We start from the raw sequence: 24,875 nt of genomic DNA on the forward strand, positions 1-24,875 counted from the left end.
TCAGTCGTTGGCTTGTTCTTAAATTTGAATTTTTACCCCAGCCATCAAATCGTAAGCTTCCCGAACTCCTGTGACACTGATGTCTTTCTCTGGATCGTATTTCTCGAGAGATTCGAGTGGGGCATACTTCGCGCAGAGATATAACATGTCGTTATATGCACTTCATCCCGGTCATGTAAGTCAGTGAACCACAATAAAGAGACAGATATTGTAAACAATGGGAAGCACGCACAGATTTCTTGAGTTGCTCCCTATATGACCCGCTGAGTCGCAGATTGACGCCTTGATTGAATAGAGTCTATTGCGATCATCCCATTCCTCGACCGGCTCGGAAAGTTCAATCTCACGTCGATAGGCCATGACGTACATAGGCGACTGGAAGTGAGTCGCCCAGGTGCACCGCCAAGTCCCAAACTCAATCTCGTTATGTGCGTACATACACTCGTTGGGATCGAAGATGATGATCTTGCCCGTCTCCATATTAGTAGCGACGTTGCCCTCCCAGAGGTCCCCATGGCAGAGCGTAGGTGTTATGCTCCGACCCTCAGACTCAAGCGCTCCAAGAAGTCGAGGAACGACTTTGTCTATGAGTTGCTTGCAGGCTGCGTCGTACTCTGGCTAGGGTTGATTCACTTGGTTGTCCAGTTTTATAAGATCCTCGAGCAAGTAAGTAAATTGATCAGCCCAGGTTGCGCTCCAGTGCTCTGAGCGATCCAAGGTACCACGACCAGTGACCAGTGGATATCCGAACATTCCATTGGGGGATTTCACTTTCCGGTGGAGTTCAGCGATCGCAAACGCGAGTTCGGCAGGATCGGGAGGGCTCTCCTGATCCATGCCATGGTAGTTCATCAGGTAGAAGTAGACATGAGCCCCTGTCTCATCATAATATTCCCCCTTACCAACTGGTTGGGGGCCAAAGTCGGGCAAATGCTCTGCTATAATGCCAGCAGAATAGTGCTCTCCCCACATTTGTACCTCGGCTAGTTTCCCAGTGGCACACTAACTCGCATCAGCTTCTGCAACATAGATATGGGGGCAATCAATTACCTTGAGGAAATATTTCTTGAGACTTTAATCTGGGAGAACCGCTGATATCTTTGCGGTCTTGGTCCAAGCTGAGAGCCCCCATGATTTGGCCGAAATAACCTTAGTGCCAGCGGGCATAACTGAGATGTTTGTGTAAGCTCGGTAAAGTAACGTAGTCCACGGTCCAATTGCACACTTTGGCAGACCTTATACGACAATGTATAAGTTAATTCAACCACAACGCCTATCATCAATTGAAACTACTCAGAATCGTTATCTTCAGATGTCTCTACATCATTTCCACAAGTGCGCGCATTATGTCCGGGCTCGCCGCAGATTCTACAGCGCCGTACACGCGCAATTCGCCGCCTCGTACGACCACCAATTTGACGAAATTCGTCATGTAACTGCCCATCAACCTCTCGTTGAGACTGTAGGTCCTGTCCAGCTTGTATACGAAGTGACCCTCCACTCTGTAGCTGTTTTTTCTTCGCACGGCGACGTCGACTTAAGGTCTCATTTGCCTTTCGAAGTGATTCGACCTCGCCTTCTAAAAGGGCAAGCCGATGCATAACCTTCGTTGTACCTGGCGCAATCTGATCTATTCCAGCAAAAATTGACGTTGGTGAGCTATTTTGATGTCGTACAATCCTATTTTTCACATAATTGCTTTGTGATTGGGCTTCGGAAGGAGCCAACTTTTGCGTTGGCGATCGCGTAATCGCTCGAGCGGTTTTACCGTCGCGTCGATACGCAAGGGTTCTAAAAGGTACGTTATAGATCTGACCAGCGCGACGTACACTTAATTTTGGATCAGATTGAAGCGCATGTAATGCTAGAATCATATCACTTTCGTTCCAAGAACCAACCATAGTTATGTGGTGAAAAACCGCAGGTCAAAGTGGTAGCGTACGAAAATCTGCCGAAGTGTGCAATTGGACCGTGGACTACGTTACTCTAATACATAGACCATTCTCAGACCTTATTCACTGGTATCAAGTTCTCTGCCTCCTCGTATCTCTCGAGTGCATGGTATATCGCCGCAAGTGAACCCATACTATGGATCGTGTCAGGATGCTTCTCGCCTAGTATCTCTTGTCGTAGCTCTAGCACTCGGATCTTGATCTTCTCTGCCTCCTCGTATCTCCCGATTGTATGATATGTCACCGCAAGTTCACCCATACTCTGGATCGTGTCAGGATGCTTCTCGCCTAGTATCTCTTGTCGTAGTTCTAGCACTTGGATCTTGATCTTCTCTGCGTCTGTCACGGGATTTCAAGTGCAAAGTGAAGGACGAGAGTGCTCAAGCGAAACAAGCTGCCAGTCACCAGGTAGGTACCAATAGCGTAGTATAGGGGACTCAATAACGACAAGTTAATCGCTGCCCTCTCTAAAAGAAGAGGGTCACAGCAGCCTAGTTATACATTTCCGACCCCTGTCCAGGCCAAGCCACTGTGGCTTATTTGCACCTGACAGGGTCCTCGTATCTCCCGATTGTATGATATGTCACCGCAAGCAAACCCATACTCTGGATAGTATTCGGGTGGCGCTTGTCTAACCTCTTCTTTCGAAATCTGTATGCTCTGCTGTCTACAGCTTCTTTCTCCCTCCATCGGCCACGGTCATGTAAATAATTCGAAACTCGTGTTAAGAGTTCCGATGCTTTGTTCTCTCCCTTACATAACTCTGCCCATTCACTCACTCGCAGTGCGTGCGCAACATACTTCTCGCATTCTCCCCGTAGATCCCGCTGCCGAACCTGGAATAGATTGGAGACAATCTGCAGTGCCATATTCGAGAAATCGCCTTCCTCCCCTGGCTCTCCTTGTTTGTTAAGTCCATAACGCGTAGCCTCTTGCACGAGCTTGTGCATCTCGTATGCCGGGCTTTTGTCTTTAGAAGCCTGTTTGCTTAAGAACGATAAATCCCGAAGGCGGGTGATTGCTGCGAAAACGTCGTCGTCATCAGCCTCGCTATCGGTCGAGGAAATGGTAGCGCCTAGGCTGACTGTATCACTCGTTGCATCATCGGTCGCCGCCCCAATTTCGTCATCGTATCTCGCGGCGGATTTGATCATTTCAAATGGGATATTTTGGTTGTCTACGAAGGCGTGAATATGTAGGATCCGATACGCCATCTCGTTGTCTTGACGAATTTGTTCGATCGAAATGCTCCATGTTTTTAATATACTATTCGAGACTTGAATTCGTCGATGTCGGTCGAACTCGGCTTCCTCTAGCATCTTCCATCGCTCCTTGCTTCTGTGTAGCTTCGATAGGTATGCTCTGATAGTCGTTCGGGTTCTCTGTATATATGCTGCGGCTTGCGAGATAGCAAGCGGTAGCCGGTCGAGCTCGGTGAGAAGTGCAGCAGCATCTTCTGCCTCGTCATTACCGACCTTCTTGTTTCCAACTCTCTCAAGCAACGCCATCGCCTCGTCGAAGGCCATACTGGAGACGTTGATCGCCCGTCGCGCGCCGACTAGGCTCCCAGCAATATGCTCGTCGCGACTCGTCCAGAGCACCGTGCCTGTTGGACCCCGTGGGATAAAGTCCCTCAGACTCGATACTTTATCTTTGGTCTGCTGGCCGACGCCAAACAAGCCGAGATTGTCCGCATTATCGAGAATAAGTACCCAGCGTGTATCCGTCTCGATCCCTTCACGTACCGCTTTTAGTAGCTTTTCGCCTTCCGGTGTGCTTGTAAGGCCAAGCTTCTCCGCGATCGACTTATAATCTTGTGTAAACGTCGTTTCATTATCGGCATGGACCCAGAAGACGGAGAAAGTAGGGTCACGGCAGCTGCGGTAGGCAAATTGTAAGGCAATCTGTGTTTTTCTTAATTATATTAGTTTCCGTAGCAATGATGCGGATGGTAGGATATTTACCCAGGTCCACCCAAACCCCAGAGGGCAGCGCTCTGGTAGTCGCGGGATGGGGGAAGGAGCACTTCCAGCTCAGCGAAAATAGCGCAGTCGACGATATCCTCGTTGCGTGGAAACGGGATGAGCCGCTGTGGGGTGCGGGTACGGATGTGCGGAGTTGGAGGTTCTGTAGATTGTTAGTCCAGTCGTCGCACACGCATGGACGGAACCGTGTCTTGAAACGCTATATGTATCTTCCGAACCACAACTATTCACTACATACAACATCAAATGCACGTTCAAGCATGACTTCTTAACTTGTTGAACCGTTTTTGCAGCTCATCCTTGTCTGTCGTAGTTTCTCCTTCCGGATTAACAGCAGGGATATTGATATTTAACTCACGGTGCATGAGTGCTGCCTTATAAATCTCTTTGACATTGCTTCGAACCAAGTCGAGGTTGTCTTGATCAATCTGGCTGTCCCCAAACTTGCACAATCCTCTATGATCGGCGTTCAGCTTCACGATATGCTCGCGATCCCCAGGTAATCCCAGCCGTGCACTGTCCGCTGGCACAACCTGTAGGATGTGATTAGTAATAGAATCCACCGTTCTTTAATATGAGCTTACAATGTCTCGAGCACCCCAGAACGAGATGATATCGTATTTATCGAGTTGGTGCCTGAAGTGTTCCTGTAAGATATCCGAAAAGATGCTTCCTGATTTGAGAGTCTCAAGCATTTCATCTCCCTTCTGGAACCCTGCCGTCCTAGCGATCTTAGTTGTTATACCGCCAAGGCTTACCAACGTCGAGTCTCTGCCGCTATGTGGTGTAGCAAAAAACGCCAGACCTCTGGTCGCATCTATTATGGGCTTATACTTTGGATTGTTGTGCGCATTAACCAGCGCCTGCTTGATCAGCAGTCCGCCCATGCTGTGGCCCTGTCAGAGAACAGAATGCCATAGGCACCGGTGGGACACCGGTGGGGCTCCGGTGTAGGAATGTGCGAGTCATGACGATATGGAAGTCTTGGTTTGCGGAACAATCGGGGAAACTAGTGCTCCGCGGCTCCGACGTCGGGTTCTAGCTATCTATGTAAGGGGCGGAGGCCCGGGAAGAAGATAGAGGGAGAGTAGAGATCAATGCATCACCGTGGGCACCCCTACCTGAGACCGCCAGTGACCACCCGGTATTACGTAGGAGGGACGCCCGTTACTCCCCATCACTCTGTACTATTGCCTTCGGCCTAGCCGTACCCTGACAGGCCCAATAGCAGAATAGGCCGAGACTCGTCATCCCTTTTGATTCGGATTGCCTCGAGAAGTTCGCTAGCCTTACCAACGAACGTGTCCCGGTCCTTTCCATAGACTGCTGTCGCGTTATACTCGTATAGAAAGATTCGCGATTCGGGAACGGATTGGGGGAGGTCGGCACGAAGCCACAAGCGTCCGTCCGGTCCGGAAGGCTTGCGCCATGTGTCCCAAGCGTGGTCAGTATCGGGCTTGTTTCGAGGATTCAGGCCATGGACGGCAATTATACTAAGATACATTAGCAGGTAATTCGAGAAAATACCAACGTTAAATTTTCACGCACTCCACCTTGGTTGGTTTGCTGTCAGAGATCTGGGGATCCGGAAAGAGTTGTCGCAAAGGCTACGTTCCTGTGTTAGCTGTCCGTGGATTCCAGGTTACAGCACGTAACTCACCATGATGATCCCATGCTTTTGCTTGTTGTTTCATGAGTTACAAGATTTGACACAAGTATTGCCGATACTAGGTCTTAATGTCAACTTGTCATGGCATGAAGAGGAGAAGCTCTAGCCGCCAGCCTGATCCGGCTGAGATAGGCAAAAAGAGACTCCTATGCGCAATTTAACCATCCAATCGCGACAGACAGAACGGAACAGAGTCACATGACCGGTATTACTAACGCATCTGTGGTTAAGTGTTTTGCGTAGGCTCAAAATGGCAAATTCCTCCGTCTTCCTCGTACCGTGTGTACAGTAATTATAGCGACCTGTTTTCGAACAGGTCTGCAAGAACGAGCCATCATACAAGATGAATGGATCGTGCACAACCTACTTTGGGCTGGTAGACCTGAGCCGCTCAGCTTTGGTTTCCTTCTCGCATTGCCTTCGTCTGCAGGCAATACCTTCGCCGCTGAAGGCCATCGCTCTACTAACTAATACAGCAACTGCTCTCTGATATGATTCAAGTAAATGCGTAAGTATTATTCCTAGCTGATTAGGCAATGCTTATATTGGATTGTGGGCAAATGGTCTTGTATTGAAGATTTCATGATCTCTGAAGAGTCATGAAGGAAGTGAACAGCGGCCATAAGGACCTTATATAGACAGGAATGAATGATTCCTGCCTGTCCCACAGGCAGGAATTGTGTGGTCCAATGGGTGATGGTCATATTAGCCCATAACGTGCGGTACGTAGCCCTATATCCTTCCAAGACTGGCAGTCTTGGTGTAGTAGTCTTGAAGGTCCAACATCTTATATCTCTCCCAAACCAGATGATTCGCGAATTGACGATAGCTTCAAGACCCAGAACAAGCGACGGTGGCGATAGCAACGATACCATCTTGCCATGTCGACGTCGAGACCCATAGCCGTTCCTACAATTAGCCGACTAGAGCAAGGAAGAGACATACAACGAACAGCCACCGAAATGCATACACTATTTGTTGCGTGCCTCAGGCACATCGCCTGTTACAATTGCCCATGGATAACCCTTCCGTAGCTGCAGAATTTTTAAATTTTTTTGGGGGGTTGTTCAGGGATTCTCTGGTAGTACGTGGGTACTACATTTGCGGCGAAGATGGCAAGGAGTCTGAGGAAAGAACGCAGGGGAAACAACATGAAAACTGTTGGAACTACAATTCTCAATGTTGCATAAATCTGAAATAATGAATGAGTAAATAATGTGGTCATTGCAAGTACTCCGTACAATCTCCAAAATTTCCAGACCAAACGTCCGCCCCCTTCTTTTCTTGCTGTCTACCTAATAGCCACAAAATACTATCCGTTCTAAGAGAATGCATCCCTCAAACACCGAGCGAAGTCTCCTTACTCGTTCTCGGAACCATCCATGACCTGGCAGGTGACGCCACCGGTGCTGTCATCCTTGACGCACTCCGTGGTCTCGTTACAAGTGGCAGCGACCATCCAGACACCGTCAGTGCAGACGCGGATGTTCTGGAGGCCATTGTGGGGACTAGTGGTCTATGTCAGTTCACGACTCGTTTCTTTTCTTTTCTGAGAGCTCAAGGCTGGATTTAGAGATGGGGAAAGATGGAAAGGCAGAGGTGTTCTCACTTCTCGCAACCGTAAGAGCCGGACACGCAGGCAGCGTTGGTGGAGTTCCCGGGCATGGTCGCATTCTGGGCGAAGGTGGTCGCGAAGGCGGCGAAGGAGACGGCGATGATGCTGATGATCTGCATTTTGTATATTTGGGGATTGATTTATCAAAAGGTGGGATAGAAGCGAGAGTTGATGTTTTAAGTAAGCGATTGAGTGTTTGTGAGCGAGTGTATGTTGATGCGGATGAAAAATTCACTCCAACTCGGTCGAAGAGCCATCGTTATATGCATCTGGCAATACTTGTTATCGATGGTTGTTTACCGTCGTCATGTTGGATTCAATCAAGCTACATAATCGCGACGCGACTATACAGTGTCGCTCGTGTTCACAATAGATTGAAACCCAGATAGGCTCGCGTCTTCAGTCTAATATTGCATTTGGCTTTGGCATGACAGCTAGACTAGTGCAACATTCGGCTCGGGTAGTATGCACCCAGACACCTTATTAGTCTTGTTACGAAAACCATCCAACTGGTGAATATCAACAAGTTGAGTGGCCAAGCTGTGAACTGGTCCAACGATTCTATTCATTATTTGGGTTAGCCGCATCGTATTTTAACTCTGCTATTGCTTGCATCATTTACTGGAATTCTCTTGGTCAGTTTAGTCCTATTCAAAGCTCGACGAACTAATCTATTGCCCGATTGTACATTTCACACAACCCGAATTGGCATACAATTTAAGTCTGTCTGCCATCCGAACTATGGACCAGTCAACACCCCGGATTCAATCCGACAATTGCAATCTCCCTGGGGTGTCCTTGTATATATGCATATCCAACGTATGTTTATTCCAGTGAGGGCCAGGTATGCATTGTGCACCGGCGATATTGACTAGGAAGATCTACATTTAGAGGTTCTTCATAAACCTCTGCCACAGGGTCTGGTGACCGCCAAGTTCCCCTGTAGTCAATTCCTTAATTTCATCAAGATCGCGCCGTCTCCCAGACTGCAGATCAATCTCCTCTGCTCTCCAAAACCGCGTGCGGAAAACAAGTTTGAACCCCAAGTAAATAAACGGGAACAGAGGCAATAAGATATACGCATCAACAAAGTTTCCAGCATCGAAGGGGCTCAGTGTCGTCCATCCTTGCACAAATGCGAGAAAGATGTTGGCCCCCAGCCCAAAGTACGCATTCCAGGGATACCAGAACGAAACAAATGGTAGGTCTTGTTCACGGTAGCCTTGGGCCTTCCAAGCAGAACGGAAGCGGATATGGGTGAACGAAATACCTCCCCACACCAGGAATGTCGCCACACCACTCAGGTTGACGATGTAGCTGTATGCCCTGCTCGCTCCCGTACTGATATTCATCAGAGAGAGGGCTCCACAGGCGTTTGTAAATACGACCACTGCCACCGGAACACCTCGCTTATTCGTCCCTCCCAAGAACTTGGGTGCCTTGCCGTCCTGCGCCATGAAAAGAATGGTGCGCGAGGCAATATAGATGGAGCTGTTAATCGCGGAGATACAAGTAATAAGAATGAAAGCATTTATCAAATGCACACCTCCCTCCCAGCCGGCGTTCTGGATGGCGATCGTCATCGGGCTCTGCAGGGCCCGGCTTCCGCCGTTCACCAGATATTCGGCATTGGACGGACACGTAAGGCCGAAAAAGAAGGCAGATCCGAGGTAGATGAAAATGATACGCCAGAACACTTGTCTGATTGCATGTGGTACCGCGACTCGGGGATTCTTGGTCTCCGTCGCGGCAACGGCGATGAACTCGCAGCCGGCGTAAAAGGTGGAACAAAATACGAAAACCGTCGCGACGCCCCTGAAGCCTTCTACGAAGGGGCCGGGTTCATGCCAGTATTTGAAGCCTATCCCTTCGGTTCCGTTGATGCCACCGGAAGCGTAACTTTGCTGGGTCAGTTCCCCTAAACTCTGCATAATACTGTGAGAATGTCAGCATTCCATCCTTACGTGACCTTGTCCAATCTCTCATACCTGAAAGCAATAATTCCAATGACAGCGAACCCAATCAACAACGAAGCCGGACCACCACTCGCCAGAGCACCTCCCGCTCCAACGAGTAGACCAGGTCCGATGATACCAGCAAGTGCCATCATGCTTAGATGCCTCGTCTTCAACCCGCGCTTTACACCACTCGTGGGATCGATCTCCCGGGAATCTTCGCACTCGCCATCGGTCCCGATTTCCGATAAGGGCCCTACCAACCCATCGGGGTACTCGGGGTTGGACATGAGAGGCATGTAGCCAGCTTCAGACATTAAATGCGTGAGGGGATGAAAAGAGGGGGAAAGGTGTGAAATTCGGAAACGCTGCAGGCTAAGTCTTATCAAGTTCGGCTCGTCAAATTCCTCTGATAAAAACTGAAGGCTTGAGGTGTTCGGTGCACTATGGCGTGATCGCACTTACTCTGCGATGCCAAGATCGTCTTAAACTGAATTCAGCAACACACCCAGGTTACGGGAACCGTCGACTTCGAGCTCCGGGAACACTAAAGCACAGCTGAGAAAATTAGCATGTAACTACTCGATTGTGTCGCAAAGTCGAACAATATTATTCGTGGGCAGATTTCCGCTGAAGAGTTTGCATGCAGTCTTGGATGCGCGTTGCGAGACTCGCTGTGGGTCTAGGATCTTCTAATAGCGGGGTTGCGTGATATTACTATCTAGCAAGCCAAGCAAGTCGTTGCCAACAACTGTAGCACCCAGCGTTCGTTAATCTGGCTTATATGTGGTTGGCTATAGCAAGCTGATCGAATCTTCCTTGTGCTTCTGCTTGTTCTACTCCCCACGTTGCAGATTGAAGGTCACAACTCTAGCTCCTGGTAGCAAAGCGGTCTGCGACTCTGATTGCATTGCTGTTACGAGACCTGGTTGCTTAGGCTTTAAACTTACTTGAATTTCTGTGGGCAATACAGGCAAGAGAGTTGTATTAGTGATGATGGGACTAACTCCCAGGAGTCTGTGGCTATGGAAGGACTATCTATGCAGCTGGCCCGAGCGCTGCACCCAGCAGACATCCGGTGTACCTAGGGCACGCAACAGGGTATGATATGGTTGGTTCTCGGTTGAGAGCATAGCAAGCTACTGATACGCGTATAAGGCTTTGAGCCATACTATCCCTATTCATCCACAAGTATGATAAATGCATAATAATTAGTCTTATTTCCAATGACCTGAAGTCTTATTAAGACCTGTGGCAATCAGTGATATGGGGGTGAGCTGGGGCTAAAATGGTAAGTCTACGAAGAGCAGCCCATGACGTCAAGACTTCAAGACTCTAGACCTTATGCATAACTTACAAATATTTTGCATCAACTTCCCAAGGAGCCTAATTGAGAACGAGAATAATTAAGTACACTTCTCGTCATGGATGATTGGCAAGAACCCGCCCTTTCGTCGAGGCACTTTCACAATCGCGTTGGCCGAGAGGACAGGGGTTCAGTATCACGCAACAAAGGCCGCAACGGCCCCTTCGACGTCAAGTCTTCCTTCGGCACCTACGAGCTCAAGTATCCTGCTTTAGACAAATTCACCAACACACCGTCAAAGAAAAACAAGCAGACGCGTTCATCTCCGTCGATGGAACTATTCCGTCTAACAGATGACGGAAACGGGATCCTCGGTCAGCTTATGCTGCCTGACATGATAGAAGTGACGATTGTTTTGGCAGGCAGTCGAAAGGTACTTCTGAAAACCGCCGAAGATCTCGAGGATCATGCAAAGTCTGAAGGCAGTGGCAAGAGAGGCTCAGAACAAGACGACTGTGAAGGGGAGGGTCCAAAAGTTGACTCCGATGAACCCATTTCAGACGGGGAATCACCGGATGAAGAGGTGCAAAGCAATGATTCTAGTGCAGAAGAGTCCCGCGGAAAATCTGGGAGCAATCGTTTCCACACCTTTGAGAAGAACAGTTTCCGGGCACCAAAGTTCTGGATACAGTGGCGTGGCAAGGTTAAGCGGCCAGGATCCCCAATAGAAGAGACGAATGGAAATCTCATAGATACAGGAATGGGCTACATTGTTTTCTCTGGAAACAACTGTCGGAAGTTCAAGGGTACCATTAGTTGCGAGGCTCTTGGGTGGAAGGATACGAGTATCACAGGGTGGAAGACGGTTTCGAGAAGTGAAAGGGATAAACCTGTGACATGGGTTCCACTGAAGGAGTAGAGGTAGTAAATGTCATTAGTTCTAATTTCGGTTTGTTCCATTCTGGCTCTGCTGTCATTTTCAGGGTTATAGAAGACGTAGAAATTCATTGCCATCCACAGGACAGTCTATTGTGCAAAACCTATATAAAAGAGTTGGCTTTAACCCACAAGGAACCTCTGATACCACCGTATCTTGGAACCATTACACACAAACCTCAGTTTTGCTATTTGAAAAGCTTTTCAAGATCTCAATCTCCCACGATAAGTTCACCGCATGGTTCTTCAAGTCCATCAGCCCTGACCGACCCCCAATTTTCCGCTCTGAGACCATTGTGGTCACGAAGATGGTTGCAACCGCTGTATATTTGATGCCAGACAGCCAGGCGCACGATACGCCATGAAGATGGCCTATCTAACTGCCTACAAGCCAGTCACCAAGCTGAACCCCATCAAATGAGTCATGTCCTGGTGGATAGCCTACGGAAACGACAGAATAGGCCGGTGTTAAGTGGTTAACGATTATCACCCTCAGTACTGCTTTGTGAAGGGGATGCGGCCAGCCGCCGCCGACTTTTCCGCCGTCCGGGTCCACCAACGCATGACGGCAACATCAACGCTACCAATTCTAGCAATTTAAGGCCTTCTTCCACAAGGGCTGCAGTGCCGATGGTCAGACAAGGGACGCCTTTGACGCTAGCTTTAATGGCCAGTAGGCTATCGGTCCAACGTCCAGAATCGCGATTCACGCAAACCCTTGTTGAAGTGCCTCTGCGGCAAGTTGCAATGGTTCTCGGACCGACCGTACCTGGCCCCTGGCAATCGGTAGCCCAACTAAAATGCTAAGCCGGAGATCTAAAAGCGGGTTGAAGCCCCAATCAACTCTGTGAAGAGGCATTCTGGCCAAGCCCTGGCCGTATTCCTCAGCCGTCAGTTCTGCTACTGATTTGGCAGCTGTAATGACGAACGAGGCCTTTGGATAGGTTGGTTCGGCTAGAAAAGTGCTGGCGAAGTCGAATGAGGGTTAATAATGGCCCATAGTTGGTGGCCAGCCGTTGCCTCGGTCACTAGCACCTACTGAGGCTAGTCGACCTTGAACTTCATGATCATATTCCGGAACAAAAGGTCAAAATCCTGAAGGTAGCCACAAGGTCCTTTTAAGTTCAGAACTCTATGTCTCTTAGCTGCCTATTTGGGAGCGCTGATAATGTGTGAGTATATAAGGGATACTTATAACGTGAATGTACACCGAGCTGGCCATGACACCGAGCTGGCCACCCTTACATAACCTCGCATAGAAAATTTACGATGGTAAAATCACAACGCCGTAAATCAATTGAAACTACTCTGAATCTTCCTCTCCAGAAGATGGCAATGCGATCTTATAAGTTCGCGCATTATGCCCAGTCCCGTTGCAAATACCACAGCGCCTCGGGCGCGTTTTTACGCGTTTGGAGGGTGCTTCGGGGGACTTGGTACGTTTTTGCCGCTCGTCGGAGACTAAGTTTTTGGTCATTTTTGAGAGCTTGAAGGGCTAGCATTAAGTCTGCTTCGTTGTATGACTTTGCCATAATTGGTTGTTGAGAAAATCAAAGATGAAGTTGGCCGGTCGCGTTGGCGCATGAAAGTGGCCAGCTCGGTGTCATGGCCAGCTCGGTGTACATTCACGTTAATACTAATAGTAAGTAGGACTTGGGGATTACCTTCATTCAATCGATCCATCTCGTACATGGGAAGAGCATCTTCAGCATATACTTGTCTTCTGTCAAGTACATGTCCAGCGAAACTTTTGGGCTAAGCACCCAAATCATCCTCAATGTCGGCAACTATTTCGCCTTTGGGAGGCTCAATATCGTGGCGCATATGTCAAGCTTCTACAGGGTATATTCTAAACATATCCAGAGCTGGAGTCATGGTTTCGAAATAAAAAGATTGGATTGTTGCAGGACTTGTTGCATCATGCTCTCTTGTTCCGAGCATAACTAGAGCATATGCCTACAAGAATACTAATCTCGCTTAAGCATCCCACTTCGAGGATAATAATGCGACTGGTCGGAGGCTGACTCTTCTGGGGGCGATCCTAAAGTATGTTATATACAGAGCATACGTAAGCCGGTGCTAACTATATCCTAGGCTTCATAAGAATATTAAGTTACCCTATATGCCTTACCTATGCCGATTTTCACCTCTGGCCAAGCTCCATCCCCAGGCCCATACACAGGTCTTACTACCTGATCTATCCGATGCATATACCCCGCATCCGCGCGGTATAATACAAACCGATATATCTTCACCTACTACAGGGCAACTCCCTAACGAAGACCATGCCGAATCCGATTCACATACGCCTACCTTATGTGAACCACATATGCCTCCAGTATCAATAGCCCTGGCGACCGACTTTACTCTAGTTGAACAACTACTCGCCCAACCTATTCCTCAGAACCTTCAGGATATGCTTAGCTTATACTTAGCATTTAGCATCTTCAAAGCCTATTCAATCTGCGTCTATTTCGTCGGAACCTACTTCACAGCCGTCAGGTATGATACCTAACCCCGATTTATCGACAGCTAGGGGTAATATACCCTCTGATGAGGACGCTAACGCTCATTCAAGGGCTATAGACGAAATAGCCCAATTCATGGAGCATGAAACTGCAGACTCCAGGGCTATAGAAGATTTAGTACAGGAGCGGGAGTTAAGCTCCGCTCCTGTATCAACAATGCCTATGCGACGCACACGTCGGTCTCGTGTGAAGGCATCATATGGGCTTCGCCCAGGTTATATACCATTTTCCTTGAACTTATCACACATATTAAGTATATACTAACTGTATTCGAATAGCACGCCGTTAGTACACCTAAGTCCTCTGGCAAGCGCAAGGTTCGTGGACTTAGTAAACATATTATTATTATTAAATACGCCGTAGGCTCGAAGCCCCCGGTACCTCTACCAGTACTCCCGTATGTCAAACCGTGCCCCAATGGCTGGACTAAATACATACGCTGCGTCGTCGGTTCGCCCTATTGGCGACTGCGTTGCGTTCACTACCATACTACGTTGGTTCTCAACCTACCAACTAAGTCCCCCCTGAGAAGATCGATGCTATCTGGGCCTTGAAGCTGTCCGGCCCGTCCCTAGCAGCCACCTTACAATAGTCCCACTAACTACTGGTTCTCCTGTTGCCATTGCGAGGTCTCTGCAAGAGTATAGTGGCCGTGGTCCGATAGCGGCCCGTAATCGTTCCCTCGGTCCTTCCAACAGCCCGCAAAAGAGGATTACGTGCTCTGCCGTCTCAGGGGCGTCGCCACAGCGGCATAGCGGCGAGTACACGCCAAAAGCCCCTGTCTTGAATAAGAAGGCTGCTAGTCCTATTTTTTCCGTCCTGATCTGGCACAGCGTAGACGCCTCCAGTCGGTTCAGGCCGAAATACTTGCCCCCTTTCGGTATCTGCATCGAAGGGCCCTCCGGTTACTCAGCGATAGCGCGTCGCTGGCGATCGTGATGCTCTGCTCCGGTGAGCCATCTCTTCCTCCAGTGGCCGAGGAGGGCAGCCGGGACCTCCTTTTCCTCACTCATCCACTCGGAGCCCCGGGCCTCCTTCTCCATAGTGTACCCTGCCAGTCGGAGTAGCTGCGACGCCTGCTTCCTCTTCGCCGGCCTATCCTGCCGGAGTATATGTGACACTTTAGCGCTCGCGCTGCGAAGCAGATTTCTCTTCCCGCTAAGCCGTAGCCGTTCTTCAAACTTAGCAGCCCGGGCACTGAGATAGAGGTCTAGTGGCGGGATTGCTGGTTCTGCTTCCAGGTGGCGAACCGGCGTCGCTTTGTGGGCGCCACAGACTACCCGGAGGCACTCGTTCTGTATCCCCATCAGGCTCTTAGCTGGCCCTGCCGGTTCCTCACTTATAGTATGCCACGCAGTCGCCCCGAAGGCGATCGCGCTACGGATAACCACCGTATATAACAGCCTCGCCCGTATAAGATCGCAGCCCCACGACATATTGACTAGCTTTGTCAGGGCTAGCTTTTGAGTTGCCATTTTTGTTTTAACACGCTCAACATGGGCGTGCCACGTCAGTTTGCGGTCGAACCAGACTCCTAGGAATCTCGCTGAGACTACCGGCGACACTGTGGCGTTCCCAAGGCGAATACTTTGCGGCAAGGGCTCTCGGGCCCTAGTAAAGTGCATTAGCTCACACTTGTCAGGGGCGAACTCCATCCCGTGCCTCACTGTCCACCGCTGATACGTAGCCCATGCGCCCTCCAACCGGCGGCAGGTCGTGTCTGGATCGGTGCCGACGCTTAGCAGGTTCGTGTCGTCCGCGAACCCGACTACTAAAAGTAGTGGGTGCTGCTCCGCTAGCTCCTCGTACAGCGTTGAAATGTATAATATCAACAGTATCGGGGATAGCGGTGACCCCTGGGGGACGCCAGCTCGTAAGGGGATTGGCTCTGACTCCTTGCCATCGAACCGGAGGCGTACCGTCCTATCCTCCACGAAGCTTCGTACCCACTCCTGAACCCACTCCGGGTAGCCTTTCCGGGCTAATATGGAAATTAGCCGTCTGTAATTGACCGTATCGAATGCCCCCATGATGTCTAGCTGTAGCAGCGAGGCGATGCCCCCGCGTCTCCACGCCATATAGACCACGTCCTCAACTATACGTATTGCCAGTTCGGTGGACCTCCCAGCGCGGTTACCCATTTGGCCGTTTGGTAGTAGGCCGGCCGCCTCAGCTACTTTGGTGATACGCTGGCTCATCGCCGTCTCTATTACCTTCCCTACCGTGCTAAGCAGGGCAATGGGGCGCCAGCCGCCAGGGGTCTGCTTCTGAGCTGTCGTATTATTAGGCTTAGGTATAACAACCACCCTCGCTGAGCGGAAGCGCTCCGGGTAGTACCCCAGCCTAAAGCTAGCTGTTGCCAGATCCGCTAGGATCTCCCATAGGGGTTCACCGCAGGCCTTTAGCAGGCCAGTGGGGATCAGGTCGTCACCGGGAGCCTTCCAAGCAGCCGTTCCTTTGATGATAGACTCGATATCCATTGTGTTCACCTCCCTGAAGTAAACATATTAATAGTATATACTAATTCGATGTAGCGTACGTTCATGGAACCTCCCGCTCTAGATGACGATGAGCAGGAGACTCCTAGCCGGAAGAGAGGTAAGTCTAAGCACTATATACACTTCTTACATATTATACTAATATATGATAGTTTCTCGCAAGCGTGGTGGTAGAGGTGGCAGAGGTGGTAGAGGAAGCCGGTCGACCACTCGTAACTCTGGTATGACATATGTTGAGCTTAGGCAGTGCATAAGCTAATATGAAATAGCTTAATCATCGATAAGCAGCAATCAAAGGGTACCTACTGTGCATATGTACGACATATGCTTATGAATTGTTGTTTTGCTTGGTCTGGTAATTCGGTTCTATAATGCAAATATATTGCTTGGTGTTTGTTTCGTATCAAGTTTCCACCTCATATGCATCATATATGCTCAAATCCTATGTGACATGTTCTATTCTAGGTTAGGTTATTACAGTACCTAATAAACTATTCGTGCTTTTTTTCTATTATCTGAGCCTTGTCAGAATATGCCTCGCATATGTATACCAGACAGTTTGGCCCTATGTATATGCTCCTATATCGCTGCATATACGCCGCATTTTCTCCGTGTACAAGCTTTTCTCTGATACTGTGGTGATGATTTATTTGGTTAGACTAGCGTTAGCGTTAGCTTGGCAAGACTTGGCCAGGGTTAGAACATTTCTGACCCTGATCAACTTTGCTGCGCCACAAAATTTCTAACCCTGGCCAACTTTTTCTGACCCTGGCCAACTGTAACCTGGACTTTTTTGCTCTATGGGAAGCCAAAGGCTATTGTAGAGTTGCACACCACGTCCCAGCCAGATATGTTCATGGCGAGCGTTTATATCGGCTCGTTTCCCTTTGTTTACTGGTCAGTTACCATTAGGGACATTCCATTGCGCAATGCGCTGAAAGCTGGTGACATGTCTCGCTTCCTTGGCAAGCGCGATGATGATTGGACTACCCTTTGAGCCATTTCTAGTGACATCCACCATTTTGTTGCGAAAGCCGTGGTGCTTGAGCCATACTGCTGTGTGTTAGACTCCACATTTAAACATTTCCAGACCCTTGATGTCCGGTATATAGTTCCCAGGCCGTCCGGCTAGAGCAGCGATCAAGCATTGCGCCATTAGTGTGTCCCCCCGTTCGAGGGTTTTCGCAGTCAAGACGTCCCTAATCTCATCAAAATCTCCGCCAAGAAAATCTGTGCGCAATTGGATAGGCTTCCTAAGGCTATACCGGCCGAAAACATGGCTGAGAGAGGTTTGAACCTCCGGCTGTGTCAAGTGCCAAATTTTCCAGAAGATTTTCCCTGTCCCAGGAATACCGACACATAAACGAGTGGACGTCGGATAATACGCCAGGGTACCGGCTCCAGTACCAAGTTCCACCGATATCGTCACCGTTGTCGATGAGGAGTACTGAAAGCCCCAATTCGCGGGGTTTGTATAACTGGTAGGTGCCTGAAACCCCATTGCTGACGACAACAGAATCGCGTTGTAGTCAGGTGATGGTATTCTGCTCGTCTTAGGAATAGAATTCTATGAGTACAATCTATGATCATGCCAACGCAAAGTGGCACCTCAGTTTAGGCTATTGTGTCATAGTGCTAAGGCGGGCGCGATGAGGATCACGCAATCAAAGTTCCGTATGTTGGTAGTGGTGAATTTCCCGCCGATTTCATACTTTTGTCCCCTGAGCACACCTGCCATCTGGAGGAGGATAGCTATTGGACTTTATGATTGCAATAGTCCTGTATTGAAAATGACTTGAAAATAATCTTATCCAGAGCCAAAGAGTCAAAGAATCAAGGTCGCCATAGGGGCCTTCAGCACTGAATGATATGCCTATTGGCTGCCCGTTTGGGAGGGCTGATCATGTCTGAGCATATCCGGGATACTAATACATAAGAGGCTGATACATTCGAGGCTTTTTTCCCTGAAGATCCAAAATCAATCATATCTTGGTATACCAGAGCCAAGTGAGGAATCAGCAGGATTTCTTGCGTTTCTCTCCGACTTGGCATCTCAAAGCGGCATAGTCTTTACACAATATGTCACGTGACTGTTGGAGTGATCAATCGCCACTATAGCATTTCTAAGGTATATTGCCACAGTTGCAGAGCTTACAGTCCTTTTGCTCACAGCAAGGCTCACCAGTCTGGCTTCCCAAATATCCATGAGTCGGCATTCTTCACTCAATGTCTGAATAATCATCCCTGGCCCTGTTGCATTCACCACTGGGAACCTGAGTCTGAGGTTAGTAGATCAGCACTCCCGCCTTCTCATTTCAGTTATTTTTAAGTGGTCTTGACTGGACGCATGTGGGTACCAAAGGACGTATAAGGACTTATGGTTGCAGTACTGATCGCTACAGTCGTGCCTTCTCTGGACTGATCGGTTCATATGTTAGTACGTCTGCCATGGGGAGGGTCTTTGCAGCGGGAGGAATCATCACTCAGTTGGCAGCAATATCTGGCAGTATTATTTTCACAGAGCTATTTGGAGTGGGTATTACAATGGACTCAGCTGGCGGCATGGCCCTCCGCTTCTATGTTTGATCAGTGAGTATATAACTCTAAGTCTACTAGCATAAGGCTAATGATGAAAACCTAGATGATCTATTGTATTGCCACTATAGTTGCTGCGACAATGAGAATCAAATAGTTGAATGGGGAAGAATACCTTTGGTATAGTAGTCATAAAACGGGTAGTCCCACCAGTACCTCAACTCCTGCTTGAGTATTAGGTATCTATCTCAATGCTCCTACGGTACCAGAACTTCGTCGAATGACATAATTGCCCCGACTACCAGTTTGTTTAATCGCTTAAACAGCCGGCTCTTGCGTAGCTTTGTTGAAGGACTCACTAGACGGGTCACGGACTCATGCTCATGCCTATGCCCATAACAATGGCTGCGGATTGTAGAAGCACCACAACCACTATCTGAGCTTCCGAGAACGGAATCGAAAGTGAATGGTGATTCTACTCGGTCATGTATGCTTATGACCGACCTCGCCTCGGCGGATCAATACTAATATCCGGAGTCATCGGACATATCGGAAGACGAGGACGGCTGACTGCGTCCCGAGGGTGGGTCTCCGCGAGTCGTGCCCACTGTGTTCACGCGGCCTAACCCGAGACCATCTTACCATTAAATAAAACTTGTATCTTTCAAGCTCTGAACAGTTCCATCCAGCTTCTCTTCAGATCTCTGGTGTTCCCAATTCTTGCTAGCCTTCTCATTTCATTTTAGGTTGACCGGCCAGGAAAAATACAACTTGAAAATGGCATCAACTCTTCGAAACGTGGTTGTGGTGGGAGGTTCCTATGTCGGCTCGGTTAGTCCTCCCAAATGTGGCCAATCAAGGCCGAAAGTACTAACTCGGGCGTTTACAGAGTGCAGCCAAAGAACTTGCAAACCTACTACCTGCAACGCATCGTGTAAGCCTTCGCGACAGACCTAAAATGAATTGACTGAAGATAATCTAATTCCGCCAATGCAGGTTGTCCTCATCGACCCACACAGCCATTTCCATCACCTATTTGCCTTCGTAAGTGTAAGACAAGAACCCATGCTGGACTCAGACTTACAATGCCGTATAGCCTCGATTTGCCATACTACCCGGCTATGAGCACAAGGCTTTCATCCCGTACTCGGGTGTTTTCGCGGCGACGCCAGATCCATCACGCCACACTGTGATTCAAGCTAAAGTAATGTCGCTGCAGCCGAAGCAACTCACGCTAGACCGCGAGTGGCAGGGATCCAAGATCTTACCCTTTGACTATCTTGTTGCTGCGACAGGCACGAGACTGCCTAGTCCAGGGTCCAGTATGTCAAACCCCGAGGTGTTTTGTTTCCCGATTTTGTTCATCACTAACACCCAAGACGCAGTGCTACACAATGAGAAAGTTCCATCGGTTGAATATCTCCAATCATATCAGCGGGGTATCAAGGATGCCAAGTCAGTCATTGTGGTTGGCGGCGGTGCCGTTGGTGTCCAGATGGCTTGTGACCTGAAGGAGTTATACCCCGACAAAGAAATCACACTTGTGCACTCGCGAGACCAGCTAATGCCAGTCTACCACGAGAAATTGAGCGACATGATCAAGACTAGATTCAAGGAATTGAATGTCAACCTCACAACCGGGTCTCGCGCCGTTGTGCCACAGGGGGGCTTCGACAACAATGCCAAACCCATCAACCTGACGCTTCAAGACGGCCGCACACTAGAGGCGGACTTTGTGATCCAAGCCACAGGCCAGATTCCCAACAATCAGTTCCTCAATCAATTGTTGGAATCGTCGGCCCCCAACTCCTTGATCAACCCCAATAATGGATTTATTCGCGTAAAGCCGACACTGCAATTCCAGAACCCCGAGTACTCACACCTATACGCTGTCGGTGACATTGCGGACACTGGAGCCCATAAGGCGGCCAGGCCTGGTGCTGCCCAGGCGGCTGTTGCAGCGAAGAACATCGCTGCTATGATTGCGGGCAAGGAGCCAGCGGAGACGATAGTGATTGGCTCGCCGGGCATTCATCTGACGCTGGGGCTGGTATGACTCACGCCTGGGAGTCGCAAACATGAAGGCTGACAGGAACACAGACCAAGAACACCATTTTTCGAAACCCGGGTGAAGGGGAGACGGAGCCGTTTATCAACTTGAAGAATGAGTAAGTCAAAATCTTGATGTGCAATTATTTCTTTTGCTGATAGTGCTCGTAGTGGACGTGCAGACATGGGCATTGATGGGGTGTGGGAGCGACGGGGTGTAAAAGTGAGCAGTCCAAATGACTACCGCCTCTAAGCACCTGAAATTAGATTGAACTGGGGTGTTTTACCTGCTTTTGGTTTGGTAGCAAACAAAATACAAGCAAAAATAGAAACAGGAAAATAGTCGGAGTCCGTGTAGCCACAACGCCAAGTTACCGCATTTGTAGCAATTGTGCTGCTAAATGATGGATTTTGCAATCTAATAGGATATGGAGCACTGCTTGACCATGAATTTCAGCTATGCTGCGGCTTTTTCAGATGAGTATAACGACGCATTGATATTATCATGTTGTTTAGATGCCAGTACGTCGCGATTGATAGGGGCAATAGGAGTACCCGAGTCGTAGCAGGGCATAACGGATATCTTGATTTACTGTCTCGATTAATACCCAAACAAGAGGCAAATAGTCCACCACCAATGCTTCAGACTTGGGCAGTCTTCGGGTATGTCTTATTTAGCTTCATCTTCACATGCTCCCCTGCCGTGATTGGCTTATACTTGGCTGGCCTGTCCTCCGAAACACAACTCGGCAACGTTTCCATCACAGCATCGTAGTCAGCACCAAAGAAGAAAGGGATGGAATACCGAGCTTTACCCTCCTTGTTGTAAGCTCGATGGATAGTGGAAAGGAAGAGGTCGTTGGTCCACATGCTCATCGCATCTCCGATGTTAACAACAAACGTGCCTACTTTGTGTCAGCGTGTGGCCTAGAATTCATCCGTTTAGGGGTCCAGTGATACCTGGAATAGGGTCCACCGGGATCCAATGCCCATCTTTGCTCAGCACTTCCAAACTCTTCACCTCGTCTTGGCACAGGATAGTGAACCCCTCGAAATCGCTATGCGCATGTATACCCGCCGTATCCTGGCTTTCCGGTATGGCAGCGGGGTAGTGATTCAGCTTCAGCAGCACGCCGGGCTTCTTGCAGAACTGGTCAAAGTATTCCTCCTCGAGATCCAGCCCTAAGGCGAACAGGTGGAGAAGGCGGCGCGAGAGAGCCATGACTTCAGAGTAGTACAGCCCGATGTTGTGCTTGAAACCAGGAAGCTTGTCTTCTGGTGGCCAGAAGGATGGGCCGTTGTCTTCGGTGCCTGTTGCCCCTAGGTCCATGGTCGGTTCGTAACCGAAGTTGACAGACTCAAAGACGCCTTTCGCTTACGTTAGCCCCATAGAGTGAATGAGGAATAGCTTGATAGATGAAAAGTAGAGGGTTACGCTTCTTGCTCGCGCCTGGTGGCATTTGTGTCTGAATCGGCGCATATCCGTAAAACTCCTTGTTCTTCTTCATATCTAGCTCCATCTTGTCTTCGAGCGAGAGCTCATGGAAGAAGCGATGTGCCTCCTTGTGGCAGCCCTCAATAATATCCCGTGGCACGCCGTGGTTCTTGATGTAGAAGAAACCGACATTGACGCAGGCATGATGGATAGCCTTGGCAATTTCCCTGCGTGACTCAAGCGCTGGTGATGCAGCGTCAGAAAGGTCAATGATTGGGATATCTGTGAAGGTTCCAGGTGGCGGTGTATGGCTACTGACGAGTCGTTTTCCGCCGATACCGGTGTCAATATGGTCGCCATGGTCGTTCATACCAGTGTACTGCTTGGTAGCCGTATCCATGGTTGAGATTGACTGCAGTAAAAACAAGTATCCAGGTTGGTATCGCGAGGGCTTGATAAATCGTATGAGCGATGCTGCTATATGAGATACGGGTCGTTGGACGGACACGTATGCCAAGAATGGGGACTTGATCTGCATATGTATGCAACCATAGACGGACATGCGACCACGATATTGCCGAGGCAATCAAGAATGGGGGAATGTGTATGAGAGATACATAAGCATCTGGGCATGTATTTCAGATTGCTGCTGGAGTGGGGTAGAAGTACGTCGCGTACAGACATGCATATTTTCTTAACAGGGGCTAACCTAATGCTAAACTAGTATAAGTGACAATGTCCAAGACGCGGGACATCATACTCGATTTACGAACTTAATAATACACTGCGTATAGAATGAAATTCCCCGTGATGGCGTGGGAGACGGAGCTTTTGGGAGTAGGCAAGTTGATGGACGTATATCAGCGTCGCATTGGGGTAAGCCTATGTTAGGGTCTTCAGTCTGTAAACTCTGGACATCGTGCAGCTTCAGAATCAGGTAGGCGCGAGGTTACAAAGAATCCGGTTTGAGATCCAAACTAGAGTATTACAAGATCTAGGAGGGTATAACTAGTTGGCTAAAAGAACTGGCAGCATAAATTGGTCATAAGCACGAATTCAAATTTATTCTAGCTAGCATTACCAATCAGCTATATAGATTTTAGCTATATCGGCGGCCCTTGTGTACCGCGGAAGTTAGGTTAACGTATTCTACAAAGGCTTAGTTGCCATGGTCGTCCAGGGACGAAAATTCTTTGAGCACATGCCAATGTGTTCATTATCCTACTCCCTACATTCCAAGTCAGACCCAAACTGGTTTTCTTGGACTAGTAAATTCCCACAGGGACAATGATGGACCATGTAAGCACCATGACCAGCGCTACGACCCGCATCATGCGTACAATGATGCAGTCTCACATTGGACACCCATAATATTTAGTTCACTATATCAAAGCATCCATCAATGAAACAAAGGCGTACATGATTGGATTGAAAAACTGCTTGGCTCATCTTGGTAACGTAAGGCCAAGGCTCCTGCTCCGAGACGCAGTTCAATCCCTACGATTGATACATACCTTTCTGAGATTTAATGAGCAGCAATACGCAACGAAAGGACCAATGGTGGCTCATTCCTGTTCATTGGTCTTAGGGATACACATTGGCTGAGAATTTGGAAGCTGTCAAGAATCAGTTGCTGCCATAAACACTATAGGAAAATGATGTCTAAAATTGATGCATACTTAATATTAGCACAAAACTTCAAGTTCTTTACAATAATCAAATAAGAGTTCTGAGGGCTGATTACAAGTCTTTGGATATATTGATATTTGTCTTTCCGGTTGTTCTTATTTCTCTAGGTGCCTCATTTGCAAAGTGTAACATATTCCCTAGTTCATTTCTTAGTAATGATGTTTCGTCTTGGTTTAATACCTTCCTCGCAAAGCTCTGGCCGGCATCCAAAAAAATAATCTGACCGTTGCGTGTGTGGATCCAAATCAGAGGATCTGATTGGCTACATCGTTGCTCTTAAGCAACATTTCGTAGCTTCGGAAATAGCTGAGCTTTCTAGAAAAAACACCATCAAAAGAGATCTGAACCACACAACTGACTTGGCACGAAATCAATCCTGATATTCGTGACTTGAGTCCTGTGAGGTCAGATCGACCAGGATACACACGTGCCCTAAGCACATCAGCTAGGTTCTCGGTGCAGCGCTTGGGCCAATTGCCCATAAATAGCCCTTGTGTAGCTGGAGATTCCTGGTAGGTAGGCCCATCATCATCACTAATCCAACTCTCTTACCTGTATTGCCCACATTCACATATAACAGCGTAGACATTTGTTTCTGAATCATCTGATATGGACACATGCCATAAGATTTGTCAGATTCCTGTTGAAGCATCTTCCCCGTGCCTAGGTCGACCCCAGTGTTGGCCGATGTTGTGATTCGTCAAGTCCTGGCAGCAACAGAAA

The 24,875-nt window shown here is 48.7% G+C and overlaps 9 protein-coding genes across 9 annotated transcripts; 2 read left to right on the top strand and 7 right to left on the bottom strand.

Moving 5' to 3' along the window:
- Window positions 1–18: 18 nt before the first annotated feature.
- BCR38DRAFT_465139 (uncharacterized protein) lies at window positions 19–1,167 on the bottom strand (the record flags this gene model as incomplete). The annotated part of the gene is made up of 5 exons (XM_040862691.1): window positions 19–160; window positions 233–614; window positions 723–1,002; window positions 1,051–1,065; window positions 1,150–1,167. The coding sequence occupies 5 exons, from the start codon at window positions 1,165–1,167 to the stop codon at window positions 19–21; spliced, it is 837 nt and encodes a 278-aa protein (XP_040717136.1).
- A 1,264-nt stretch (window positions 1,168–2,431) lies between these two features.
- On the bottom strand, window positions 2,432–4,910 carry BCR38DRAFT_429487 (P-loop containing nucleoside triphosphate hydrolase protein). The gene is made up of 4 exons (XM_040859966.1): window positions 4,522–4,910; window positions 4,296–4,470; window positions 3,917–4,079; window positions 2,432–3,866 (listed from the first exon to the last, which is right to left on the bottom strand). Exons 1-4 carry the CDS (start codon window positions 4,822–4,824, stop codon window positions 2,489–2,491), a joined length of 2,019 nt encoding a protein of 672 aa, XP_040717137.1. The 5' UTR covers window positions 4,825–4,910; the 3' UTR covers window positions 2,432–2,488.
- A 101-nt stretch (window positions 4,911–5,011) lies between these two features.
- BCR38DRAFT_174270 (uncharacterized protein) lies at window positions 5,012–5,732 on the bottom strand. The gene is made up of 3 exons (XM_040853879.1): window positions 5,598–5,732; window positions 5,486–5,544; window positions 5,012–5,430 (listed from the first exon to the last, which is right to left on the bottom strand). Exons 1-3 carry the CDS (start codon window positions 5,598–5,600, stop codon window positions 5,139–5,141), a joined length of 354 nt encoding a protein of 117 aa, XP_040717138.1. The 5' UTR covers window positions 5,601–5,732; the 3' UTR covers window positions 5,012–5,138.
- A 1,090-nt stretch (window positions 5,733–6,822) lies between these two features.
- Window positions 6,823–7,354, bottom strand: BCR38DRAFT_429494 (uncharacterized protein). Its single transcript, XM_040859967.1, has 2 exons — window positions 7,216–7,354; window positions 6,823–7,114 (listed from the first exon to the last, which is right to left on the bottom strand). Exons 1-2 carry the CDS (start codon window positions 7,338–7,340, stop codon window positions 6,967–6,969), a joined length of 273 nt encoding a protein of 90 aa, XP_040717139.1. The 5' UTR covers window positions 7,341–7,354; the 3' UTR covers window positions 6,823–6,966.
- A 754-nt stretch (window positions 7,355–8,108) lies between these two features.
- BCR38DRAFT_483826 (amino acid permease-domain-containing protein) lies at window positions 8,109–9,466 on the bottom strand (the record flags this gene model as incomplete). Its single annotated transcript, XM_040863674.1, has 2 exons — window positions 8,109–9,156; window positions 9,210–9,466. The coding sequence occupies 2 exons, from the start codon at window positions 9,464–9,466 to the stop codon at window positions 8,109–8,111; spliced, it is 1,305 nt and encodes a 434-aa protein (XP_040717140.1).
- Window positions 9,467–10,344: 878 nt separating this feature from the next.
- BCR38DRAFT_429496 (uncharacterized protein) lies at window positions 10,345–11,401 on the top strand (the record flags this gene model as incomplete). The annotated part of the gene is made up of 2 exons (XM_040859968.1): window positions 10,345–10,467; window positions 10,559–11,401. The coding sequence occupies exon 2, from the start codon at window positions 10,601–10,603 to the stop codon at window positions 11,399–11,401; it is 801 nt and encodes a 266-aa protein (XP_040717141.1). The 5' UTR covers window positions 10,345–10,467; window positions 10,559–10,600.
- Window positions 11,402–17,507: 6,106 nt separating this feature from the next.
- BCR38DRAFT_408143 (uncharacterized protein) lies at window positions 17,508–17,945 on the bottom strand (the record flags this gene model as incomplete). Its single annotated transcript, XM_040858238.1, has 1 exon — window positions 17,508–17,945. One exon carries the CDS (start codon window positions 17,943–17,945, stop codon window positions 17,508–17,510), a length of 438 nt encoding a protein of 145 aa, XP_040717142.1.
- A 1,811-nt stretch (window positions 17,946–19,756) lies between these two features.
- Window positions 19,757–21,281, top strand: BCR38DRAFT_483830 (uncharacterized protein; the record flags this gene model as incomplete). Its single annotated transcript, XM_040863675.1, has 7 exons — window positions 19,757–19,810; window positions 19,869–19,913; window positions 19,976–20,023; window positions 20,076–20,301; window positions 20,365–21,029; window positions 21,080–21,147; window positions 21,200–21,281. The coding sequence occupies 7 exons, from the start codon at window positions 19,757–19,759 to the stop codon at window positions 21,279–21,281; spliced, it is 1,188 nt and encodes a 395-aa protein (XP_040717143.1).
- A 389-nt stretch (window positions 21,282–21,670) lies between these two features.
- BCR38DRAFT_483831 (uncharacterized protein) lies at window positions 21,671–22,863 on the bottom strand (the record flags this gene model as incomplete). The annotated part of the gene is made up of 3 exons (XM_040863676.1): window positions 21,671–21,933; window positions 21,989–22,396; window positions 22,464–22,863. The coding sequence occupies 3 exons, from the start codon at window positions 22,861–22,863 to the stop codon at window positions 21,671–21,673; spliced, it is 1,071 nt and encodes a 356-aa protein (XP_040717144.1).
- Window positions 22,864–24,875: the final 2,012 nt, after the last annotated feature.

This window comes from Pseudomassariella vexata (assembly GCF_002105095.1).
Source record: "Pseudomassariella vexata strain CBS 129021 chromosome Unknown BCR38scaffold_5, whole genome shotgun sequence".
Lineage (NCBI taxonomy): Eukaryota > Fungi > Ascomycota > Sordariomycetes > Amphisphaeriales > Pseudomassariaceae > Pseudomassariella > Pseudomassariella vexata.

Bases quoted from the DNA above. Each gene is read 5' to 3' on its own strand.
- BCR38DRAFT_429487 (XM_040859966.1), bottom strand. From the start codon at position 4,824: ATGGGCGGACTGCTGATCAAGCAGGCGCTGGTTAATGCGCACAACAAT. The intron at 4,471-4,521 runs GTAAGCTCATAT...CACATCCTACAG, and splicing joins TCTGGGGTGCTCGAGACATT to GTTGTGCCAGCGGACAGTGC. The intron at 3,867-3,916 runs GTAAATATCCTA...AATATAATTAAG, and splicing joins TGGGGTTTGGGTGGACCTGG to AAAAACACAGATTGCCTTAC.
- BCR38DRAFT_174270 (XM_040853879.1), bottom strand. The intron at 5,431-5,485 runs GTGCGTGAAAAT...AATGTATCTTAG, and splicing joins AGCAAACCAACCAAGGTGGA to TATAATTGCCGTCCATGGCC.
- BCR38DRAFT_429494 (XM_040859967.1), bottom strand. From the start codon at position 7,340: ATGCAGATCATCAGCATCATCGCCGTCTCCTTCGCCGCCTTCGCGACC. The intron at 7,115-7,215 runs GTGAGAACACCT...ATAGACCACTAG, and splicing joins GGCTCTTACGGTTGCGAGAA to TCCCCACAATGGCCTCCAGA.